The 24,351-nt window shown below is 40.8% G+C and overlaps 2 protein-coding genes across 9 annotated transcripts in view; one reads left to right on the top strand and one right to left on the bottom strand.

Moving 5' to 3' along the window:
* LOC132385071 (proprotein convertase subtilisin/kexin type 7-like) overlaps positions 1-14,035 on the top strand; it is a 310,522-nt gene extending 296,487 nt beyond the window's left edge. For all 8 annotated transcript variants that reach the window (XM_059956777.1, XM_059956783.1, XM_059956778.1 and 5 more), the window contains one exon: positions 1-14,035. In XM_059956777.1, the coding sequence (XP_059812760.1) occupies positions 1-426 (426 nt within the window). In that variant the 3' untranslated portion in view covers positions 427-14,035.
* The window catches only part of LOC132385072 (transgelin-like), an 18,153-nt gene continuing 7,296 nt past the window's right edge, over positions 13,495-24,351 (bottom strand). The window contains exons 2-5 of the mRNA XM_059956786.1: positions 22,527-22,725; positions 19,973-20,147; positions 16,206-16,308; positions 13,495-14,162 (exon numbers count right to left, since the gene is read on the bottom strand). Of these exons, the coding sequence (XP_059812769.1) occupies positions 14,018-14,162; positions 16,206-16,308; positions 19,973-20,147; positions 22,527-22,706 (603 nt within the window). The 5' untranslated portion in view covers positions 22,707-22,725 and the 3' untranslated portion in view covers positions 13,495-14,017. The remainder of the gene's footprint in view (positions 14,163-16,205; positions 16,309-19,972; positions 20,148-22,526; positions 22,726-24,351) is intronic.

Consider the following 24,351-nt stretch of genomic DNA (forward strand, 5'->3'; position numbering starts at 1 on the left):
ATGCTGTTACTCCTGGGTTGTTTTACCATTTTCTGGTCCATATATTACACCCTAGAGGTTATTTTCTACCCCAGGAAAGACTTCAAGTTCAGCCTGCAGTATAACTCTAACCGGGGACCTTATCGAATCCTGCATGGAGTGGAGGCAGATAAGTATGAGTCTGAGTTAATCCCACTGCAAAGTGTGAACTGCACTGACAATGGACAACAGCAGATAACAGACAACGAGGAAGACAGTCTGGTTAAAATGGAGGAAGTGAATCCTAATTACAGCATGCAAAATGTCGCCTTAACTGTAACTGACACTGGGCTAGCTGAAGAACGGTCAGGCCCAAACAATCAAGATGATCACAAGGACAGTGAGAACACGACCCTGCTTTGCCCCTTTGACAATGAAACAGCTAACCAGCCAGTGAATCTACTGTGATCATACGTGAAAATAAGGCAGCTTCAATTAACTTTTAGATCCGCAATGGCTGCCGGAATTCAACCAACATGGACCAACAAATTGGACATGGATATTAACTGTCTGCTTGCCAAGTGGATCAGGCCTATCATTATAGAAGAGTCAACACAGTATCGCTAACTCTTTCATTTCATTTTTTTACCCCTCTTGCTTGCATTCCCCTATACTCTTTCCCATATGACTTCTTCTTCATTCTCTATTCCACCTCTCTACACCTTACCTACACCTCATGCTTTACTTCCCACTCTTTCTCAGTCTTTCCTCTTCCTTCCATCTCTCCCACCTCTCTCTGCCTTTCCTCATCCATCCATCTCTCCCACCTCCTTCTCTGCCATTTCAGTGCAAGTCTCTGCAAGAGATTGTGCTACAGTAGGTCATGAAATTTTATTTTTTAAGAAGTCTGCCTTCATTCTAACTGTGATTATCAGTTGGAAAGTTTCTGTTTGTCACTGGACTTGTTATACATGACGTTGCATTCATCCTTCTACATCCTGAAATGATAAATTGATGTGAGATGGAACCTGCCCATGCAGATACAGCCTCCTGATCATGATTGACATTTTGGGTTATGTAATAATTTACTTTGCTGACCTCCTAGTCAAAATGGAAGTCGCGTTTCAAATTACTGATCACTTGAATTCAAGCTTTTACATGAGTGAAATGCAGTCCGAAATATCATGATTTGTGCATGTACTTGAGATTAATTTTAGTGGTACATTCATGCCAATCTGAGAATGAAGTCTATTACACATACTTGGTATAAAATGGCTTTTATCATTGTAATCCCTCAGAGAACAGTGAGTGATCACATTGTACATACACAAATCCTTTTGGTTTTGTCTTTTATTTCAAGCAAAGACCAATTCCTTAAGCCCATTTCCCCTACTGGGCCATAGGCTACTGGCTTCAGCTTGAGAGTTCTCTGACCTGGGCCCCTCTTTCCTTCCTTTCCCAGGAATGAGGCCTTTCAGCTTCTATTGTTGTTTCTGTAGCTCTGTGTTTTTATGGGATGGGATTGCTAGCCCCATGCCCAACTTTCCTCCTTTTGTAGCCGGACCTGGGACTGTCCGTGGCAGAGTTAAATGATAAATTAGCTGAGACATATTTTAAGTAATGACACAGTGCAATAAGTTCTGGGAGACACTTGGTTATTTTACTAATATGGTACAAGTCATCTCTCTGTATAACCTCAGCAAGACGACCAATACTAGACAGTACAATTACAGTGAAAATTGTCCAAGTACCTCAAATTAGTAGTTAGATATGATGGTAAATCTGCAATTCACTTTAGCAAGGTGATACTTGAAAAGTCAATATTTCCGGTGCTTTCTTAAACATGTAATTTGGAGCTTCCATAACCTTCCCCATTTCAGAAATGGATTCTGTTCATTAGCAGTGATTCAGGCAGTGGTTATACAGATGATCATCACTGGTTAAACTGGATTAGTCTACATTAATAAATGGGGATAAAAGGGAAGAGTGCACAAACCCATGAGTGAGTCTGAGATATTGTCATCTTTTGCTGAAAGTTCTTTGGTCCTGTCATGACCAGCATTTTATCTTATGCTAAAACAGTAAATGTTCCCTCTATGAAAGAGCATCATTGTCTAACACAGTGTCTTCTGGGATTTCTAGTCTAGATTTAAGGTGATTAAACCCCAGCAAACGTCAAGGAAATATCTACCTTTATGTTGTTGCAGGGGTTTGACATGTCCTTCATTCAGTAGTGCAGCAAAGAAGTTAATCCAAGAAACTGCTACAATAAAGGGTGGAGAGAGCCTGGGAGAGTTTTCAGTCCATTTTTCTCATTGTACAAATCTCTAACAAAATCTTACAGAATTCCTGTGGAGTTTGGAGTCTGACAGGGGAGGCTATTATTGGCTTATCTTACTTCCATATATTATGGAATCATTGTTCAAAGATGAGAAACTTTCTACAATTTCTGAGTATTGTGATTTTTTTTTTTTGCTTACTCATCTCCATGTTCTTGACATAGAGGGCTAATCAAATTAGGTTTATTTCTTTGTGGTATATGAGTGAAAGCTGGTAATATCAAATATTCCAAGATTTCCATAACAGCTGGCTCTCATGAGAGAAGCAGGCATCTCAGTCTGTGTTACAGAGCCTAGAGTTTTCTCTAAATCACTAACGTCTTGAAGAGTGGAATCATTGTTGTGTCACTCAGGGTTGCTGTTTGAATTTTTGTGAAATTAATTGTGTAATTAATTACAACATATGGATCAGTCAAACTGCTGCCTCTTGGTTTGCAGAACCAGATATCCAATGGTGACGGGTTTTTATTTTAGGGGTATAAATGTTAAATTGTTTAAAGTTGTGCAATCAGTTTATTGACATGAGTGAATGTAAGTCACTGGTCATCATGATTTAATTGTCTCGAGGAATGCACTGATCAATGTTTTCATGTCACTGCCCACAGGTTTGGCAGAATTGTTATCCCTTTGATTCTTAACATAATAAAATATTATATCGAAGAAATTGTGTCAATCCAGTGCGCTACCCAGAGGAAGCTGAACCAGCAGAAGCGGGAGCTTGTTGAAGAGAGGGACGTTAGAATGGTCTTTGGTGCATAGAACACTACAGCACTGTACAGGCCCTTTGGCCCACAATGTTGTGCAGACCTTTTAACCTACTCTAAGATCAATCAACCCGTTCCCTCCTATATAGCCTTCCATTTTTCTATCATCCATGTGCCTATCAAAGATATTTACCAAAATAGTGTCCATTGCATAAGGCTGTAACTTGTATGTAATTTTTATTTTATTTTATTTTATCAACTTCTCGCTAGACAAATATGTAAATATTTCAAAATGACTTCCTGTGGTTGAAATCTGACCTGGCACTCTGACATACAAATGACACTACTGTTGTGTGCATTTCTCCAAGCCGTTGTTAGGCAGTAAAATCAAGAGGATATTTTTAGATGTCTGACTCCATAGTAAGGCTGGACAAATATGATGAGAGTTATTCCTCAGAATGAAATTCTCTTGTACTGATCTGGAGTTATAGCTCAGGATCCTTCCCGAATGCATTTGCATTGATCAATCTTTGCTCAGGATGGGAGAGGCTGTGATCTCCCTACCCAGCTGAATTCCACCACAATGAAAAATGTTGGGTGGACCCACAACAACATTTTTGAAAATTATTATTCAGTGGAGGAATGGATAGAGCAGTTTCATGGGCTGCCAGTCAAGTACTGGTGTATTTAAAATTAAAAGTTCAAAGTACATATGTGTCACCACATGCAACCTTGAAATTTGTTTTCTTACAGGCATTCACAGTAAACACAAAGAAACACAATGTAAATGATGAAAAGCCACTTACAAGATGGACAAACAAGCAATGTGCAAAAAACAACAGTCTGTGCAAATACAAAAGAGAATAATAATAATAATAAATGAGTAAGCAATAAATATGGAGAACATGAGATAAAGTGTCCTTGAAAGTGAGTCTGTAGGTTGTGGGAACAGTTCAGTGTTGGGTTGAGTGAAGTTATCCCCTTTGGTTCAGGAGCCTGATGATTGAGGGGTAATAAATGTTCCTGAACCTGGTGGTGGGAATCCTATTGTTCCTGTACCTTCTTCCTGATGGCAGCAGTGAGAGGAGAGCATGGCCTAGGTGGTGGGGGTCCCTGATAATGGACGCTGATTTGCTGTAGCAGCGCTCCATGTGTAAGTGTTCAGTGGTGGGTGATCACCACACATCACATGTCCTTCCCCAAGGTCCTGGGTAATTTATGGTGGGAAGTAAATTTGTAATCAGATGGCACTTATATCACATGTCTGATCTGAATCCTCAGTGAGAACGGTCTGAGGCTGTCTTTGCCTTTGCCATATTCGAGCCTTTACTTGGGGCTCAATATTTCCTCCTCTTCCAAAGCTGCTCAGAGGTCACTGGTCTCAGTTTAGTTTAAGCAGAATGGGCTAGAGTTTGGTTCAAAGAAAATCAGAGCCAGTTACTATTCTGGGGGCGGTTATCAGCTCTGGGACATAGTCACAGGCTAGACTCAGCGTCAGTCTGAGTCCTCTCCACGTTGCCTGGCTAAACTTGTCTGACATTCTCCCCTTCAACTCCATTCACTTATTCCAGCTCCACAAGAAGTCCAGGTCAATGATGTGGCTATTTCCATGTGTAGCTTGCCACTTCATCTGGGATGCACAGAACGGTCTTGGGTTCTATTCTATTCTTGTGCAGTTCCACAACTCTTTAACAGTTAAGTGTTGTTGCATTTGATTTTTTTTCTCATATGCTGCCAGTGTCCTCCACATGGAAAATCTATAACTTGCCCTTTTTGGATCTTTCCATGTCCATCTCAAGTGATGGCTAGCTATCAACACTGGTTGATAGGCTCCTACAGCCATCTTGACTGTACTTTCTCCCATCCTACCTCCATTTCATTCCCTCAATTCCTCCACCTTCATTGTGTGAACTTCAATCCACACTGGACCCTCTGAAAGACATTCAAATTTCAAAGTACATTTATCTAAGTATGTATACGTTATACAACCTTGATATTCGTTTCCTTACAGGAAGCCACAGTACGGGCAGCATGGCCGCATAGTGGTTAGCACAACGCTTTATATTGCCAGTGACCTGGGTTCAATTCCCATTGCTGTCTGTAAGGAGTTTGTACATTCTTCCTGTGATGGCATGGGTTTCTTCTGGGTACTGCAGTTTCCACCCACAGTCCAAAGACTGTGAATGGGGTTGAGTGAGATCCAGGATCAGCCATGATGAAATAGAGCAGAGTTGATGGGCTGAATGGCCTAATTCTGCTCCTATGTCTTATGGTCTTACAGTCTTAAAGACATTCCAGTTAGTAGGTTAATTGGTCATTGTAAATTGTCCCGTGATTAGGATAAGATTAAATTGGGGGACTGCTGGGCAGTGCGGCTCGAAGGGCTGTAAGGCCTTTTTCTGTGCTGTATGTCAATAAATAAATAAAACAGCAAAGAAACCCAAAAAACCCAATGTGCAGAGAGAGAGAAAAAAACACACATCATGCAAACACTAAAATAGCTTTGGAACAAAAGAGAGTCCAAAGACATGAAGCCCAGAGCAGGTCAGAGGCTCAGCTTCAGGTCAGCACAGAAATGGGTAAACGTTGCAGAGCTGCGAGCAGAATTGGCCCAACTTTTGCCTCTGGTCCCAACACCTTGCCTTTTTAATCCATCTGGCCTAGTGTTTAAATCATCCAAACATTGTGTCATTCCTTGCTCTAGGACCGGGGCTCTGTCACATCGATACTTTCTGGGCCTGGACCCTGCTGCCATGTTTTGGCCTGCACCTGACCTTTCCAAACTGGCCTGATGCTTCAATCAATCAAACCTTGTTCTTGGTTTAGATGGATGGGCCTTGAATCTGCCTCTCCTCTGTTCTGCTGTCCCCAATTTTGCCTCAAATATGCCTCAACTTCGTCTTGCACATGTACGCTTTGACCCTCGCCTCAGCTTTGCATTACATGCTTCAACCCTTGGCTCAGCCTTGCCTTCGCCTGTCTCTCATTGTTTGTGGTGATTGCTTACCATAATTTTTTACAGAAAAGGTGTTATTAATAAAGTATGCAGTTGCAATCTTAGTTTTGTTTGCTGCTAGTAAGTAGTTGCTGGGATTCACCAGTGCCACCTTAAACCGGAACTCTGATTTCCCTGGACAGACCACCTCTACCCTCACCTCCTCTTCTCCCAGATAAGTTCCCCGAGCATCACCTTTCATCCCACCAGTCCTGCCTTTAACAGGTCATCCTTTCTGTCACTTCCAGTAAGGTTCTGCCACAAGGCAACCCTTCCCCTCCCCGCCTTTGAATATTTGGCAAACATTGCTCCCTTGATAACTCCCTGGTCTGCTTTTAGCTTGGCAACTGGAGGCAGAGGGTTGCTTTTCTCATCGGAGGTCCTAGACCAGTGATTTTGGGACCCTGATAGTTGTGACATACATTAATGACTTGGATGTGAATGCAGGAGATAAGTTTAGTAAGTCTGCAGATAACACAAACACTTGAACTTGATAAGACCATAAGTCATAGGAGTAGAATTAGGCCATTTGGCCCATTGAGTCTGCTCCACCATTCCATCATGACTGATTTATTATTCCTATCAACCCCATTCTCCTGCCTTCTCCCCATAACCTTTGATGCCCTGACTATTCTCCCTTGTAGAAAGTGAAGAGGATTGTCTTCAGCTACTGTATGATATATATCACCTAGAAAGTTGGGCAGATTGATAGCGGATGGAATTTCATCCTGACAACTGTGAAATAATACATTTTGGAAGGTTACTTAATTACTGATTACAGATATAATCAATAAATGTCAGGGCCCTAGGAAATGTTGATGAACAGAGGAACCTTGGCATACAAGTCCAAAGACACCCAACACTTGCAGGATAGGTCAGGTAGTGAAGAAGGGCAATGGGATCCCTGCTTTCAGCAGCCATAGCATAGAAAGAAGAGTAGAGATGTCATACTACAATTTTATAAAGCCATTGTTCAGGCCACATCTGTAGTATCGTACAAAGTTTTTGTCATCACACCATAGGAAGGTGATTGTGCTGGAAAGGGTACAGATGAAATTTGCCAGGATATTGCAAATTGAAAACACAAGAGATTCTGCAGATGCTGCAAATCCAGAGCAACACACACAAGATGCTGGAGGAACTCAGCAGGTCAGATAGCATCTATTGTTATCATCATTCCTTTCCGCGCATCGGGCAGCAGCCTTGCCATTTCTTTAGCAATTTTGTCTGTATTTAATGAGGCCAAGTTGCTAGCTCGACTCTCAACCCAGCATGGATGGAAAGCATGCCAGGAGCCAGCCAGAGTTGAACCCGGGATTACTCACCTCGAAGTCTGGCGTGGATTCCACTACACCACCAGCCAACCAGGCAGTATCTATGGAGGGAAATAAACAGTTGATGCTTTGTCCCTCCAGCATTCTGGATTTGTTTCACCAGGGTGTTAGAGCATTTTCTTTGTAAAACAAGATTGGATTGGCTGGGTTTATTTTCCCTGGAGGACATGAGGCTAAAGGGTGACTTTATAGAGGTATCCAAAATCAGTAAGGGAATAGATGAGTAGTTATTAAGAACCTTTTCACCATGATCTAAACAAGAAGCCGAAAATGAGAGATAGGACTTGAGAGGATGATTTTCACACAGAGAGGGGTTAGAATCTGGACCAGGTAGAGGCCAACACTCTCACGTTTAAGAAGCATTTAGACAAGACTTGAATTACTAAGGCAGTGATGGCTCATGGATGCAACCAACATATTTCACTGTATGTTTTGATGTATATGTGACCAATCAAGCTAATCCCTCTTTAATCTCTGCCTTGCATCCTTAGGAGATGCAGCACCTCACCTTTCACCTATCCCCTTCCCACTGTCTAGGGATTCAAGCAGTGAATCACTTGCATTTCTTCCTATCTAGGGACCTGCATTCATTATTCACAATGTGGTCTCCTCCACATTGGGAGAAGCCAAAGGCAGATGGGTGATCGTGTCAAAGCGTGCTTGTATTTCATCCATGGGACAACCCCAAGCTCCTGTTTGTTTGCCATGTTGATTTGCAGTCCCACTTCCATTCTGGCCTCTCCAGAGCTTGTTACATTGAAACCTAATTCAAGATGAAGATTAAAGTAGGAATTGAGCCTCCAATCACTGGTAGATAGGGAACCAACTACTATTCTATCAACTGGCATTTGATGCAGAGACAAGTTTTTATGTAATGAAAATTAGCAGGTTAACAGTGATTCTCTTTGTTATCAGGATGAGAGGGAGAAAAAGTAGTTAAATTCTGTGCTGGGTTTTTGTTTTCAAAAAGATGTTTTGGTAAAAAAAATAAGCTATGGTCCAGGTGCAAGTTAAAGAGAATAGACAGGTTAATGGTCCAGCATGGACTAGATGGGCCAAAGGGTCTGTTTCTGTGCATTTATATCTAATTTAACATGCTGTAACTTGATTCTCTTGTATATAGCGATGAATTATGAGTTATGAGTTATGACTTGTCTTTGCTTGCACTAGGAGATGTCACAAGATGTTATGGTTAAAAAAAATATTTTGAATACTGAGCTTCAGAGAGAAGGAAAGCTTTTGTTCAGTGAAGTTACCACAAAATTGTATGGTACTAACCATGATACTGTGATCGAAACTAAAGGCAATAAAGTTTATTCATACAAAATTAATTCTGTGTGTCTGATTTTTATACAATACTAGAAGTAGCAGTTTACAATAAAAATGTGAAATATATCCCACACTAAGACTCCTAAGTCACTTTGCATCTCTGATTTCACTACTTGTTTAGAAAATAGTCTATGCCTTAACTTTTTCTACCAAAGTGCATAACCATACACTTCCAAGTTCAAGGTGAAATTTATTGTCATCTGACTATACATATATATATACACATACACACAACCAAATGAAACAATGTTCCAGACAATATATTCTATCTGCCACATCTTTGTTTATTCTATTAATCTGTACAAGTCCTTCTGCAGACTCCTTCATAAACACAACCTGCCCCTCCACCTATCTTTTTATCATTGGCAAACTTGGACACAAAACCATCATTTCCATCATCCAAGTCATAGACATATAATGTGAAAAGAAGTCCAAAATCAAACCCCTGTGGAACGCCACTAGTCACTGGCATTCAACCAGAAAAGACGCCCTTTATTCCTACTTGCTGCCTCCTGTCAATCAGTCAATCTGCTTTATCCGTGCTAGTATCTTTGCTGTAACAGCATGGGCTCTTATATTGTTAAGCAGCCTCTTGTCAAAGCACCTTGTCAAAGGCCTTCTGAAAATCCAAGTACACAACATCCACCAATTCTCCTTTGTCTATCCTGCTTGTTATTTCTTCAAAGAGTTCCAACAGATCTGTCAGGCAAGATTTTCCCTTGAGGAAACCAGCCTATTTTATCACGTTCCTCCAAGTACTCTGAAACCACATCTTTAATAATCGACTCCAACATCTTCCCAACTATTGATGTCAGGCTAGCTGGCCTTTAAGTTCCTTTCTTCTGCCTCCCACCCTTCTTGTAGAGTAGAGTGACATTTGCAATCTTACACTCCTCCAGAATGATGCTAGAATCAATTGATTCTTGAAAGATCATTACTCATGCCTCCACAATCTCTTCAGCCATCTCTCTCAGAAATTCTGGCATACTGCTGGTGTTGACCACAGTGAACACTGATCCAAGACACTTATTCACTTCACCCATTTCTTTGTCCCCCATTACTACCTCTCCAGAGTCATTTTCCAGCAGTCTGATATCCATGCTAGTCTCTCTTTTACTCTGAAAAAGATATGAAAATATATAAAGATATATTAAAAATATCTGAAAAAGACTTTGGTATCCTCTTTAATATTATTGGCTAGTTTACCTTCATATTTCATCTTCTCTCTCCTTGTTGCTTTTTTAGTTGTCGTCTGTTGGTTTTTAACAGCTTCCCAATCCTCTAATTTCCCAATAATTTTTGCTCTATCATATGTCCGCGCTTTTGTTTTTATACCATCTTTGACTTCCCTTGTCAGCCACAGTTGCCTCACCCTCCCTTTAGAACACTTCTTCATCTTTGGGATGTATCTATCCTGCACCTCCTGAATTTCCCCCAGAAAATCTAGCCATTGTTGCTCCACCATCATCCCTGCAAGTGTCCCCCTACAATCAATTTTGGCCAGTTCATCTCTCATGCCTCTGTAATTATCTTTACTCCATTGTAATACTGATACATCTGAATTTATCTTCTTCCTCTCAAACTGCAGTGTGAATTCTGTCATATTATGAACACTGACTCTTAAGGTTTCCTTTACCTTAGCCTCCCTAAACAAATCTGTTTCATTTTACAACACCCAATCCAGAATTGCCTTTTCTCTAGTGGGCTTAACCATGAGCTGCTCCAAAAAGCCATCTTGTTGGCATTCTATAAATTCCTTCTCTTGGAATCCAGCACCAACCTGATTTCCCAGTCTTGCAAATGCTATTTTCCAAAGCCTGATCTCACAACAAATTTACTGGGATACAATGTATCAAGTTTCCATTTGGATACTTTATCTAGGAGTGCTTGCTGCTCACTATCAATGTTCAAGTAGATTCCCTGAACTTCCCTGTTTACTATTTCAGTTTTGATTACAATAATTTACTTGAAATGTACATTCAGTGGAACCTGATGTGTCTTCTGCTGCTGTAGCCCATCCACTTCAAGGTTCCACGTGTTGTACATTCAGAGATGCTTTTCTGGACACCACTGTTGTAACGTGTGGTTATTTGAGTTACTGTCACCTCCCTATCAGTTTGAACCAGTCTGGCCATTCTCCTCTGACCTCTCTCATTAACAAGGTGTTTTCACCCACAGAACTGCCGCTCACTGGATGTTTTTTGTTTGTTTATCGCTCCATTCTCTGTAAATTCTAGAGTCTGGTGTGTGTGAAAATCACAGGAGATCAGCAGTTTCAGGGATACTCAAACCACCTAGTCTGTCACCAACAATCATTCCACGGTCAAAGTCACTTAGATCACAATTCTTCCCCATTCTGATGTTCGGTCTGAACAACAACTGAACCTCTTGACCATGTCTGCATGCTTTTATGCATTGAGTTGCAGATATTTGTATTAATGAGGTGTACAAATGTACCTAATAAAGTGGCCACTGAGTGCTTTTGTACAAGAAAACACATCATAACACAGTTAAATGCAAGATTAGTTTGTCACATGTACATCAAAACATACAGTGAAATGTGTCATTTGCATCATCGATGTGGTGGGGACAGCCAGCAAGTGTCACCACCCTTCTAGCGCCAACATAACCTGCCCACAACTCACTAACACTAACCTGTATGACTTTGGAACATGGGAAAAAACTGCAGTACCCATGTGGTCACAAAGAGAACATACAAACTCCTAACAGTGACAGGAATTGAACCTGGGTCGCTGGCGCCATAATAGTGTTACACTAACCGCTACACTACTGTGTCATCCCATGGTAACAGCTAAACATGGTAATAGATATTCACACCTTAATGCCAGACAGAAGTGGGAAAGGATCTCAATACGATTGGGTACCTTCACTTACTGCAAAAGGGATGCTGGGATTCACTCAGTACCTCCAGTGACATGGAATATGAAACACAAATGATGCAAACACCCATATTTCTTATGTATGTTTCAATTCCTTTCTTCCTTGCTGAGCTCCCTGGAGGTATGTGTGTTTTAACTTCTGGAAAGTTACAGGAAAATAACCAAACCCATTGGCACAGAGCAACCCTTTCACGATGGCATGAAAGTCAGAGCAGCATAATATTTTTTAGAAAGTGTTTTAGATAATGTATGATTATGAAGAGTTGTGGATTATTTAACACTAACATAGAAAAAGTAAGTTAATAAGACCAAAGAAACCATTTTATTGCTCATCTAATTCTCTTATACAGCACACATAAAATGCTGGAGGAACTTAGCATCTATGGAGGGGAATAGCAATTTATGTTTAAGACTGAGACTCTTCATCATGAAAGGTCTCAGCCCAAAATGTCAGCTGTTTATTATCTTCCAGAGATGCTACCTGACCTGCTGAGTTCCTCCAGCATTTTGTGCTTGTTGTTCTGGATTTCCAACAACTGCAGAATCTCATGTTTAGATTCCCTGATCATTACTTTAAGTATTCTAGCTGTGCTGCAGTCTGTAGGATACACAGGCTGTGAAAGGTAGAGTAGAGGGTGTGCTATTTAAACCTATATGGTGTGTTGGCCTTCATTAGTCAGGGGATTGAGTTAAGAGTTGTGGCTAATGTCACAGCTCTCAAAAACCCTGGTTAGACTGCACTTGGAATATTGTGTTCAGTTCTGGTCACCTTCTTTATAGGAAAGACGTGGAAGCTTCAGAGAGGGTGCAGAGGAGATTTACCAGGATATTGCCTGGACTAGAGAACATGTCTTACAAGAATAGGTTGAGTGAGTTAGAGCTTTTCTTTTTGAAGTGAAGGAGGATGAGAGGCGACTTGATAGAGGTGTCCAAGATATGAAGCATAGACAGAGTGAACAGCAATAATGGCGAATAACAGAGGGCATAATTTTAAAATGATTGTAAGTACTGGGGTGGGGGGGGGGGGGGGGATGTCAGAGCTAGCTTTTTTCCCCAAACCACAGTGGGTTCTAAGTATACGGAACACATTCTTGAGGGTGATGGTAGAGGCAGATATATTAGGGACATTTAAGAGACTCTTAGATAGCCCCCGCATTTTATTTCATCCATGTGCCCATGTGGAAGGGAAGAATTAGATGGATCTTGGAGTAGGTTAAAAGGTTGGCATAGCATCACAGACTGAAGGACCTGTACTGCTCTATGTTTGCCCAGGACTGATGGCAAAATTATTTCCAACACCCCCCACTCCACCCCAATCAGTAATTTTTGTCTACAGCCAATCCATAGCACAACTCTCCATCTTAGGTTTTTATTCAAGTTGGTACTGTTTCAAATGACAAGAAAAAAATAATGTACAAAATATAGGGCCAATGAATTATAAAAGCAAAAAAATGTACAACATTGAAACAAAAGTTATTTTTCAATAGGGGCACTTGCACAATGTGATTTTAGAAATTTTGTTCCTTCCCACAAGATAACCTGCTATTGATAACTCCACAACTTCAACCTTTTTATGACTTCTGGACCGGGATAGTTGTAACACTGGCATGCAGAACACTAAAACAAGTGATTATTTTGGTCAAACTTGTGCAAGTCACTTTTAACATGCACTTACAATGTAGGATGCAGCATTGGAAACCAGATTTACCTGAAAGTATGGAAGTCTCCCATTGAATCAGTCATGTTGTACGTGACAAGCTGCAACATTTGAAATAATCTGCCCAATGCAAGATAAACCAAGCACCAAGAGACTTTCCCCATTGCTAAAAAGTAACTGGAATTATGATAATTAAGGTGTTTCCTTTGAATTCCTTTGGCCATTTAACAAAACATTTTAATGATCAACATGCTAATTATTCCAAAGGTGAATTTCAATAAGAAAAAAAAAGACAATTTTATTCATTTCAACCTCTCTTCATACATTTTTAATACATAAAAAGGCCATCTCTTTACCAACTAGACAGAGTGATAAGATTTCAAATGAAGCAACAGAAAGCAGAATGGTTAAGCCATACAACCAATAAGCTTTGACAGCATGCTGTAATACATCTGTACAATTCCACATCAGGGTTGAAGCGAAAGTTAGCAAAGTGACAGCAGTCCTTGCAGCCATCAGTAATTTTTAATGAATAAATGCGTGATGGAAAGGTCCATGTACTAGAGCAAATGTAACATATATATGTCCACATTACAGCCCATATCAGGGGGAGGGGCAATAAATGTCGCAAGACTTTAAAAGGACAAAAGACACCTTTTTAAACTGCCAAATAATAAATACAACCTGCCTAAATCACACCATTTACTTTGTTGAAGGTTTTAGTGTTTTGGGCTGTTTGGACTTCTATTCACTTTGAAATGGTAGAATCTTGCTTTACAAAGAGTTCAATTAATAGATTTTTTAGCTGATAATCTGCCTGCCAAGTCCATAGCCAGACATTCCGGCCTGTGATGCTCCTTGGTTGCTTCCCATCTGTAAGCCGATGATGTTCTGCCCCTGGCGTAGTTGTTCTTCTGTAAATTCACGTTTGTTCTCTTGTGCTTTCCTACAGCAGGGGAGCAAATGTAGATAAATGCTAATGAAAATGCACTCATTTAGAGTTCATGAGAGAATGGCAACACTTCAACAAGCTCAAACACAAGAGATCTGGCAGGTGCTGGAAACCGTGAGGTGTAGTGGAGAGCCACAGATTTTTCCCAGTATAGAAATGGCTAATATAAGGGGTCATAAGTTTAAGAATTTGGGAGGAATGTATAGGGGAGATGTCAGAGGTGGTTTCTTTTTCATTTACACAGAACAACAGGTACGTGGAACATGCTCTGGGATGGTGGTAGAGGCAGATACGTTTAAGAAACTCTTAGATAATGTTTTTCTCTTTGGAGAGAAGGAGATTGAGAGTTGCCTTAGCAACACACACAAAATGCTGGAGGAACTCAGCAGGCCAGGCAGCATTTATGGAAAAGAGTAAACAGCTGACGTTCCTGCCAAAGGATCTCAGCCCGAAATGTCAACTACCCTCTATTCCATAGATGCATCAATGGAGGGAAATAAGCAGTTAGCATTTCAGGCCAAGACCCTCAACAGGACTTCAATTGAGCTTCCTCTATTCAATGAATGATCTCAATTTCCAAATGTAACATGGAACATAGAAAACCAACAGCACAATACAGGCCCTTCGACCCACAAAGCTGTGCCAAACATGTCCTTATCTTAGAAATTACCTAGGGTTACCCATAGCCCTCTATTTTTCTGAGCTCCACGTACTTGCCCAGGAGTCTCTTAAAAGACCCTATTGTATCCGCCTCCACCACCACCGGCAGCCCATTCCACGCATTCACCACTCTCTGTGTAAAAAAACTTACCCCTGACATCTCTATACCTACTTCCAAGCACCTTAAAACTGTGCCTTCTGTGCCCTCTTGTACTGTAAGTGTAAATGGTGTGGATTTCAAGAAGAACCATGAGCATAAAGTAATGAGGTGCAAAGTTTATTTCTCTCCTAAGTTATTCCAAATCTCCTTCTACAGCCTTAATGCAAAGAAAAGTAGAAACATCCCATTAGTACATTACATTAACCCTTTCCATGCTACAGGCTAAGTGAGGGATAGAATCTAAACTATGCCTTTTTCATTTGGATAGAATGCCCTCCTCTCAGATGCAACATGTTGAAGCAATATTAAATAGAGCAAGAGGTCACTATAAGGTGACCAGGTGATGAATTGTTCAGAAGGAAACCCTCACCACTACAGAAAACGTTTCCTGTTAAACACTCCAAATCATATTTCCAATAAAGATGAAAAATGTTGTCACTGGGTCAGTAATTTTTTTTTTGAGATGAAGTGCGGAATAGATCTTTCCAGCCCTTCCACACTGCCCAGAAATCCCCAACAATCCCGATTTAACCCTAACCCAGTCACAGGACAACTTAACCTACTAATCGGTAAGTCTTTGAACTGTGGGAGGAAACAGGAGAACCTGGGGAAAACCCGCGCATTCCACAGAACGAACGTACAAACTTCTTAACAGAGGACACAAGGCCTGAACCCTGAGATGAATAGTGTCTTGCTAACTGTTACGCTTCCATAAGACCCATTCTGTTTATTATGCAGAAACAGAATTACAAACTTAAAGGACACTAGATCCCATTGTGAACAGAGACACAAAAGACGGCAGATGCTGGAATCTGAACCAAAATGCAAGTTGCTGGAGGAACTTAGCAGGTTAAGGCAGCATCTGTGCAGGGAAATGGACAGAGGATGTTTCAGGCTAACATTTAACATCTGGAATAGTCTACAATATCAGTAATCTTGTGGAAAATTTCAAAGAATATTTAGTGCTGTGGTGTTGAAGGATGATGAGGAGCAAGATAAAGAGGAGAATGATCATCAGGTACAATCTTTTGCCTGGGCAACAAGAAAGTGCATGCTAACAGACATGTTAATACAAGCAGTACACTTTTAGGTAATCTGAGGTGGTAACCAGATTTGCGCTGCATCTCTTCTTAATAAACCTCATCAGACCAACCATGGATCTTGGAATTAATGCTTAATCTGCACTAATTAACCAAAGGAGCAATTCTGCTACTTACTTGTGAAACCAGTTTGGATCACCGCGGTAATATCCATCAGCCTTTGTTACTGCAATACTTCCCAAGGCCATGAGAGTTCTTTGCACAGCAGCCAAATCCTTAGCTGCAAGAGAATTGGAAAAGTTGAAGTGTCTTGGGCGAGTATATCACAAGGATGTATAGAGATCCAGCAGCAAACTGTAACTGGGCAATTCTCAGGCAGAAAGAAGGGCAGACTTCCAGTCCAAACTCCAGCTACAAGAACCCTGTATGGTCAACTCCATGCTGAGTCTGAATAGATGGAAATCTGCACATAACTATCAGTTATATTCATTCTTCAAGTTCTGCTCACCTGGTCTACAAAGCACATTTGTGGTTTTTGCACCAGTCAAAAAGCTATGGACATCAATAAAACTACAAATGACTATATCTCCAGAGTGCCAATTACTTTGTCAAGTTCCTGCTAAAAGAGTTTACTTCCAGTTCTAAGAGGCCCCTAATTGATTCTTTATTGGCTCAAGTGTGCTGAGAGGCAATAAAAATCTTAAAACAAAGAAAGCATCAAGAAGGCTAGTTGCATCATTGCCAACTACAGAGGCTCCAATGTGCAGGATTAAAAGAGGCTGCAGAGGGTTGCAGGCTCAACTAGCTCCATTATGGACACAATCCATGAAGAGGACATCTTCAAAATGAAGGTCCTTTAAAATGGCGGCGTCCATCATTAAGGATCCTCGCCACCCAGGACATGCCCTGTTCACATAACTACCATCAAGGAGAAGGTACAGGAGCTTGAAGATCCACCTTCAATGTATTAGGAATAAATTCCTCCCCCCCCCCCACCTCCATCAGATCTTGAAATGATCAATGAACACTACCTCACTATTCATCTCTTGCACTATTTCTTATTGTAACTTGCAGTATGTTTTATGTCTCACATTGTACTGCTGCCAAAAAACAAATTTCACAACTTACTGTGATAATAAACCTGGCTCTGCACTCATCAGAAAATAGCTATGGAGAGATTTAGTGGATATACAGTAGCTGTATTTAAAAGTTAAATATGGTAGATCCTTCACACTAAAGATGCACTAAGATCTACTGACTAGGCCACCTACCTATCCAATCACAACAACCTGTGCCAGATGTCAACTTCAAATTCAAAACAACTACAAGCCGAGACTACCCAAAGCCAACAAGTGGATACTCAGCATGAAAAATTTCACATTTCCATTAGAGGCTTATAATGTTCATACTTACTGGACACGAGAGTAAAATATTGATGATTATACCACCACATCCTTCTCTCCCTCTTCATCTGCATGCCACACCACATGCTCAAACCTGGCTTACATCAATAAAACAGTGTGCAGGTATTGTTTCTCCCTTCTTTTGCCCCAGTTGTCTTTTGGGAAAAATTAAGTTAAAGAACTTTCACTTTAATCACCATGTACAACTCCCAACTCATCACCAGAGACCATTCGCAAATACACTAGTCAAATTATTGGACTGGGGACTTAAAGTAGCTACTAGATTAGCACCAATAAAAGAATTGGATTACAGTACAGTTGGCCGTCCTTATCTGCGAGTTCCACATGCGCGAATTGAGAAAACCCAGAAGTGCTCTTCCAGCACTCATTCTTCAGGCAGGTACAGACTTTTTTCTCGTCATTATTCCCCAAACAATGCAGTATAACAACTATTTACATTGTATTAGCTATTATAAGTAATTTAGAGATGATTTAAAGTATACGGGAGGATGTGCATAGGTTATCGTGGATCAGGATTGAAAAAAATCAGAAGTTCACTTACTAAGTAAGTCGGAACAGCTACATCCAGTATTATTTAGCGTCAGTTAGTCAAACGTTTGTCTTAGAAAATAGAATATATTTTACCTTTCTATGCATATAAAACACTTAAGAAACGTATGTATTTCAATACAGGTGTCCCCTGTTTTCCGCAAGTTCGTTTCACAACACCTCGCTGTTACGAAAGACCTACATTAGTTATCTGTTTACACTAACAGGAAGTGTTTTCACTGTTACAAAAAAAAGGCAGCGTGCGCGCCGAGCAGCAGAGCTCCTCCCCCGGAACCGTTTAAACACGTGCCTGTGAGCATCTGTGCTTTATGTCGATTTATTTTGTGCATCTGTTAGCAAGATAAGTTCTAAGGTATTGGAAAAGCCTAAAAGAGCATGAAAGAGTGTTACACTTAGCGTAAAACTAGACATAATAAAGCGTTTCGATCGTGGTGAACGAAATAAGGAATTAGTGAGTTTGGCTAAGGGCTTGTGGAAGTTGACGATGATGATGTTGAAGAGGTTTTGGCATCCCATGACTAAGAACTGATAGATGAAGAGCTAATGCAATTGCAAGAGGAAAGGATAACAATTGAAACCAAATGCAGTAGCGAACGGCCCGAAAGTGAAGTCGTCCAGGAACTGAATGTGAAGCAATTGCGTGAGATTTTCACTGCGATTGACAACGCTGCAACGATTGAAGTATGACTTTAATTTTGAAAGGGTATGTAGGTTTAGGGCATATTTGCAGGATGGTTTGAGTGCTTACAAAGAACTGCATAATAGAAAAATGCGTGAGGCTAAGCAGTCAAGCATACTGTCGTTTTTCAAGCCTTCCACATTAGCCACAGCAGACGACAAAACGACCTTCAACATCCAGGCCAGGCAGACGTAGAAGAAGGTGACCTGCCTGCCCTGATGGAAACAGACAATGATGAGATGACACCCCAGTCTCCCACCACCCCAACCTCCGACAACTCAGCCTAACACACCATCATCAGTGTGCTCGCTGTCTTCCCGATTCCGGTAAGTGAACCTAAACTGGACATACATTATTTCTACTTTATATAGACTGTGTATTTTTATGTGTTATGTGGTAGCTTCATAGCTTGAAGGTTACTGGAAAGAGTGCTTCTGCCGGGAGCACTTGCGCCGTGTGCTTCTGCCGGGAGCGTTTGCGCAGTATGTTTTTGCCACGAGTGCTGCCAAGAGCGCTTTACACAGTGTGTTTTTGCCACGAGTGCTGCCGAGAGCGCTTTGCGCAGTGTGTTTTGGCCGCGAGTGCTGCCGAGAGCGCTTGCATGAGATTTTTGCTGCGGTGGACAGTGCTGCAATGATTGCAGAAAAGTATTCCTACATTATATAGGCTGTGTATTTATCAGACCATTCCTGCTTTTACTATATGTTACTGTTATTTTAGGTTTTATGTGTTATTTGGCATGATTTGGTAGGTTATTTTTTGGGTCTGCGAACGCTCACAAATTTTTCCCATATAAATAAATGGTAATTGCTTCTTCACTTTACAATAATCGGGCTTACAAACCATTTCATAGGAATGTTCTACCTTTGAATAGTGGGGGAAGCCTGTAATTAAGCCACTGCGTTGCTTAGTAATAATTGTAGCTTTCATCAGCGCAGGGCCTTTCTCAATTTATCCTTTAAAATTGCTCCAATCGTCGACCAACTGTAGCCTAACGCTTTTTCAATGACCAATGGCGTTTCACCACTTTCCGATCGCTTTATTATTTCCATTTTATTTTCAATCATGATCGTGATTATTTCCGTGAACAGAAACACTGTGGATTCAGAGCTCCGCCAGGTCCTAAAGACCACCGCACTGAGACAGGTTAAATAAGGTCCGGGGTTCCGCTGGGTCCTAAGGTCCTCCGCACCGAACCACATTAAATCAGGGACCTGAGCATCCACGTTTTGGTATCTGCGATGGGTCCCAGAACCAATCCCTCACAGATAAGGAGGGCTGACTGTACTCACATTCCCAAAGATCCACAGTTTGGAAGATGTCTGTCTTGTTGACGCCATATCTCTCAGCAGCTTTCAGGAATTCCGAAACTTGTTCCATTTGTTTGAAGGCCTTATCAGTGGTCTGAATCTTCTTGATTGGTTTCTTGTCATCAGCGTAGAGGCTGTTGATCAGTTGGCTGAGTACCTGCAGAAGACAGTGAACTTCAAAAGATGTCGCGACAAATCACAAAACACAGACAGTAAATACCAACACAATTTAACATTACTTCATTCAGATTCCATTTTTATCATATTTACATCAAATCATTTGCATTGATAACCAACACAACAAAAATAATTTTGCACTACTTATACAAAATTATATAAATAATTATATATATATATATATCTTAATGTAATTTATATTTTTTAATGTATTGCACTGTACTGTCACAAAACAACAAATTTCATGACACGTCAGTGATAATAAACCTGATTCTGAACCTAATGATGTGCTGGGGGCAAACCGCAAGTGTTACCACACATTCCTGCTCAGCAGAACACTACAAGCAACAACAGCAAAACAAGCCCTATTTCCACCCCCCACTCACTCACACACATACAGTCCTCCAACCCCAGAAGGAGCCTTCTTTATTGAATTGAAACAAATGCAGAGAATAATGTGATTTGTGCATCCACACTGAAATTCCTGTAGCTAATACAGTTGACCCTGAATACCAGAAAATTCGGGAGATGCCCAGCAGGTCAGGCAGCATCCTCAATGTGAAAGACTGAGAGGTCATTGACCCAAACTGTTAACTTTCTCTCCACAGGAGCTGCCTGACTAGATGAGTGTTTCTGGTCTTAAGTCCACCATTTGTTTTTCGAGTTACAAAGAATCAAATTCTATATTCTCTTAATTCTCAGTATCTTCAAAATGGCAAATAGCAGATGGAATTTAGCGCAGACAGGTGCGAGGTGTTGCCCTTTGGTATGACCAATCAGGGTAGGTCTCACACAGTGAACAGTAGGACACTGAGGAGTGTGGCAAACAAAGGGATCTGGGATTCATTGAAAATGGCACCACAGGGAGGTAGAGTCATAAAGAGAGCTTTAAACACATTGGCCTTCATAAATCAATGTATTTAGTACAAGAGATTGGATGTTATGTTAAAGTTGTATAAGACATTGGTGAGGTCTAATTTGGAATATTGTGTGCAGTTTTGGCCACCTACCTACAGGAAGGATATCAATAAGATTGAAAGAGTACAGAGAAAATTTACAAAGATGTAGCCAGGATTTGAAGACCTGATTTATAAGGTTGAATAGGTTAGAACTTTATTCCCTGGAACATAGGAGAATGAGGGGAGATTTGATAAGGCACCCACGAGACCACACTTGGAGTATTGTGTGCAGTTTTGGGCTCCTATTTTAGAAAGGATATATGGACATTGGAGAGGGTTCAGAGAAGATTCATGAGAATGATTCTAGGAACGACAGGGTTACCGTATGAGGAATGTCTGGCAGCTCTTGGGCTGTATTCCCTGGAGTTCAGGAGAATGAGGGGGGATCTCACAGAAACATTCTGAATATTAAAAGGCCTGAACAAATTAGATATGGCAAAGTTATTTCCCATGGTTGGGGATTCTAGGACAAGAGGGCATGACTTCAGGATTGAAGGACGTCCTTTTAGAACTGAGATGCTGAAAAATTACTTCAGTCAGAGGGTGGTAAATCTGTGGAATCTGTTGCCATGAGCAGCTGTGGAGGCCAAGTCATTGGGTGCACTTAAGGCTCAGATAGATAGGTTTTTGATTAGCCAGGGCATGAAAGGGTATGAGGAGAAGGCAGGGGAGTGGGATAAGTGGAAGAATTGCATCAGCCATGAATGAATGGTGGAGCAGACTCAATGGGCCAAATGGCCTACTTCTGCTCCTATATCTTATGGTCTAAGTCTTGAATGGTTAGGTAAACATTATTTTGATTATAACATGAGTTACACAAATTAGAGTGTATGATTTAAGTGCATCAATTTCTTTAAAGTCTGAGGTACTTCATTTCAAAAGTTGAATGGTTTGTCAAGTTTTTGTAAGATTATAGAACAGTAAGGCCAATCAGCCCATGATGTTGTGCCAATATTTTAACCTACACCAAGATCAACCTAACACCTCCCTCCCACATAGCCCTCAATTTTTCTATCATCTCATGTGCCTTTCTAACAGTCTCTTTAATGTTCCTAATGTGCCCGCCTCTAAACTAAATTCTTGATAATTGCATATAGTGTTTAATAGCCTCTGCCATGTTAGATCTAGATTAATCCTTCAATGATCTGGAAGGGTGTGGTGAACTACATATACCTGTCTGGACATGCCCCCTGCTGACTGCTCCTGTGGCTCCTCCCACTGACCCCTGTATAAAGGCAATCGAGGCCTGAGCCCGGCCTCTCAGTCTCCAGGATGTAGTACGGTGGTCAACCACTGCTTGTTCTTTCTTCCAGTCAATAAAAGTCGATACCTCGCTTTTACGTCTCAGAGTGAGTTATTGATGGTGCATCAAAGGGGATTACATTTAAATGAATACTCACTGTGCCATCTTTAAGCCATGACTGGAAACCCAGCCTCCCAGACTCTGGTCGGCCGACACCTTGCCCGCACTGGGCAATAATCCATTCCACTAGCCGCTCCTCCAGTTCTGGTTCATACTTCTTCTCGATCTTGTTTTGAACATGCTTACTAAATCCATAGCTGGGTCCATGGTTGGCCATGTTTATTGGTTAGGCAAGTCTGCAACAAAAGAGTTAAGGAACCATGATGAAGTGAATATTGCACAATGTTGAAGGCACTGGATCAGTAATACCTTACTTATAGAGAATTTTTCATACAGACAGTGTAGTTTAAAGTGCTTTTCAATGTGATAAAGTACAAACACAAAAAATAAAATAAAAAACATGAAAATAAAAGACAGAAAGATGTTAGTTAAAAGCAAGGTTAAATAAATAGGTTTTGAGCCAATGTTCAAAAGTGTCAACTGAGTCTGCATCCCTTATAGTTTCAGGAATTGAATTCCACAGTTTAGGAGCATAGTTCATAAGCTGACCTGCCAATTATTTTTTGAGGGAGATTGTTACAATTTAAGAGACCAGTGGAAGAAGAAACAGGAGCTCAAGCAGGATTATAGAATAAAAACAAAAGTGTGTTTGGACAGTTCACAGATCAGGCAACCAAAAGCAAGCTTAGTACAAGAGATGGAGCTCATATACAAATCAGAAGCATGTATTAGTTTTAGTAAGATTTTCACTATGTATCATTTGTTCTTCTTAGGGCCTCAGCTAATTCTTTTATAGTTAAGATATTTCAAAATTAAAAGACAGCTGTTGTAAATGATAGGGACAAAGAAAAGATCCAATATTGAAAAGAATTCATCATTTTAAACTGCTGGATAGATTGTGTGCATTACATTTTTTATTTGTTTATCCTTCTAAGTTTATAACCTCTCATTTTCTAGATTTAGTGCAGTCCATGTAAATCATTGGATTACAAATTAAATATCAAAATTGTGCTGTTTTGATGCAGAATTGATGGGCGTAGCAGTCAGAGATAACTATTGCAAACTGGTTCACTTCCCACCACTATCTGTAAGAGTTTGTACATTCTCCATGTAACCATGTGGGTTTCCTCCTGATGCTCTGGTTTCCTCCCACATTTCAAATATGATGCTCCTCAGACTGTATTGATCGCTGATGTAAATGATACTTTTCACTGTGATAAATACAGCTAATCTCTTTAATCTTTAAATCAAAACTGTGTAGATCACCACAAATCACTACCTAATGCTCCTGCACAAAACTGGCTGGAGTTTTTCTGCTGAATTAAATCCTGAAAACATTCTGTTCAATTGTTCCAAACTTGCTGGAGTCAGAAAAATCTGGTTCTGATCTATTTACCAGAACTTACATATCACTGCCAAACCAGAATTTGTTGCCCATAACCAGGTGCTCTCAGTGATTAGCTAAAACCTTGAACTACCTGTGGTGAACTACGTGTGCTTGTCTGGACACGCCCCCTGCTGACTGCTCCTGTGGCTCCTCCCACTGACCCCTGTATAAAGGCGATCAAGGCCTGAGCCCGGCCTCTCAGTCTCCAGGATGTAGTACAGTGGTCAACCACTGCTTGTTCCTTCTTCCAGTCAATAAAAGCCGATATCTCGCCTTTACGTCTCAGAGTGAGTTATTGATGGTGCATCACTACCATAGCCTGGTAAAGTGTTCCAGAATTTAGACACACTTGATAATCCAAGTGTATCATGGGCATGGTGTTGAAATATTGCAGGAGCTGCACTCACGCAAGTGGAGAATATTCCATCACATTGCCAAGTTGTAGAGTATAGAACAGCTCTGAGGTGTCAAGAGG

The sequence above is a fragment of the Hypanus sabinus genome, chromosome X2 (genome assembly GCF_030144855.1).
Source record: "Hypanus sabinus isolate sHypSab1 chromosome X2, sHypSab1.hap1, whole genome shotgun sequence".
Lineage (NCBI taxonomy): Eukaryota > Metazoa > Chordata > Chondrichthyes > Myliobatiformes > Dasyatidae > Hypanus > Hypanus sabinus.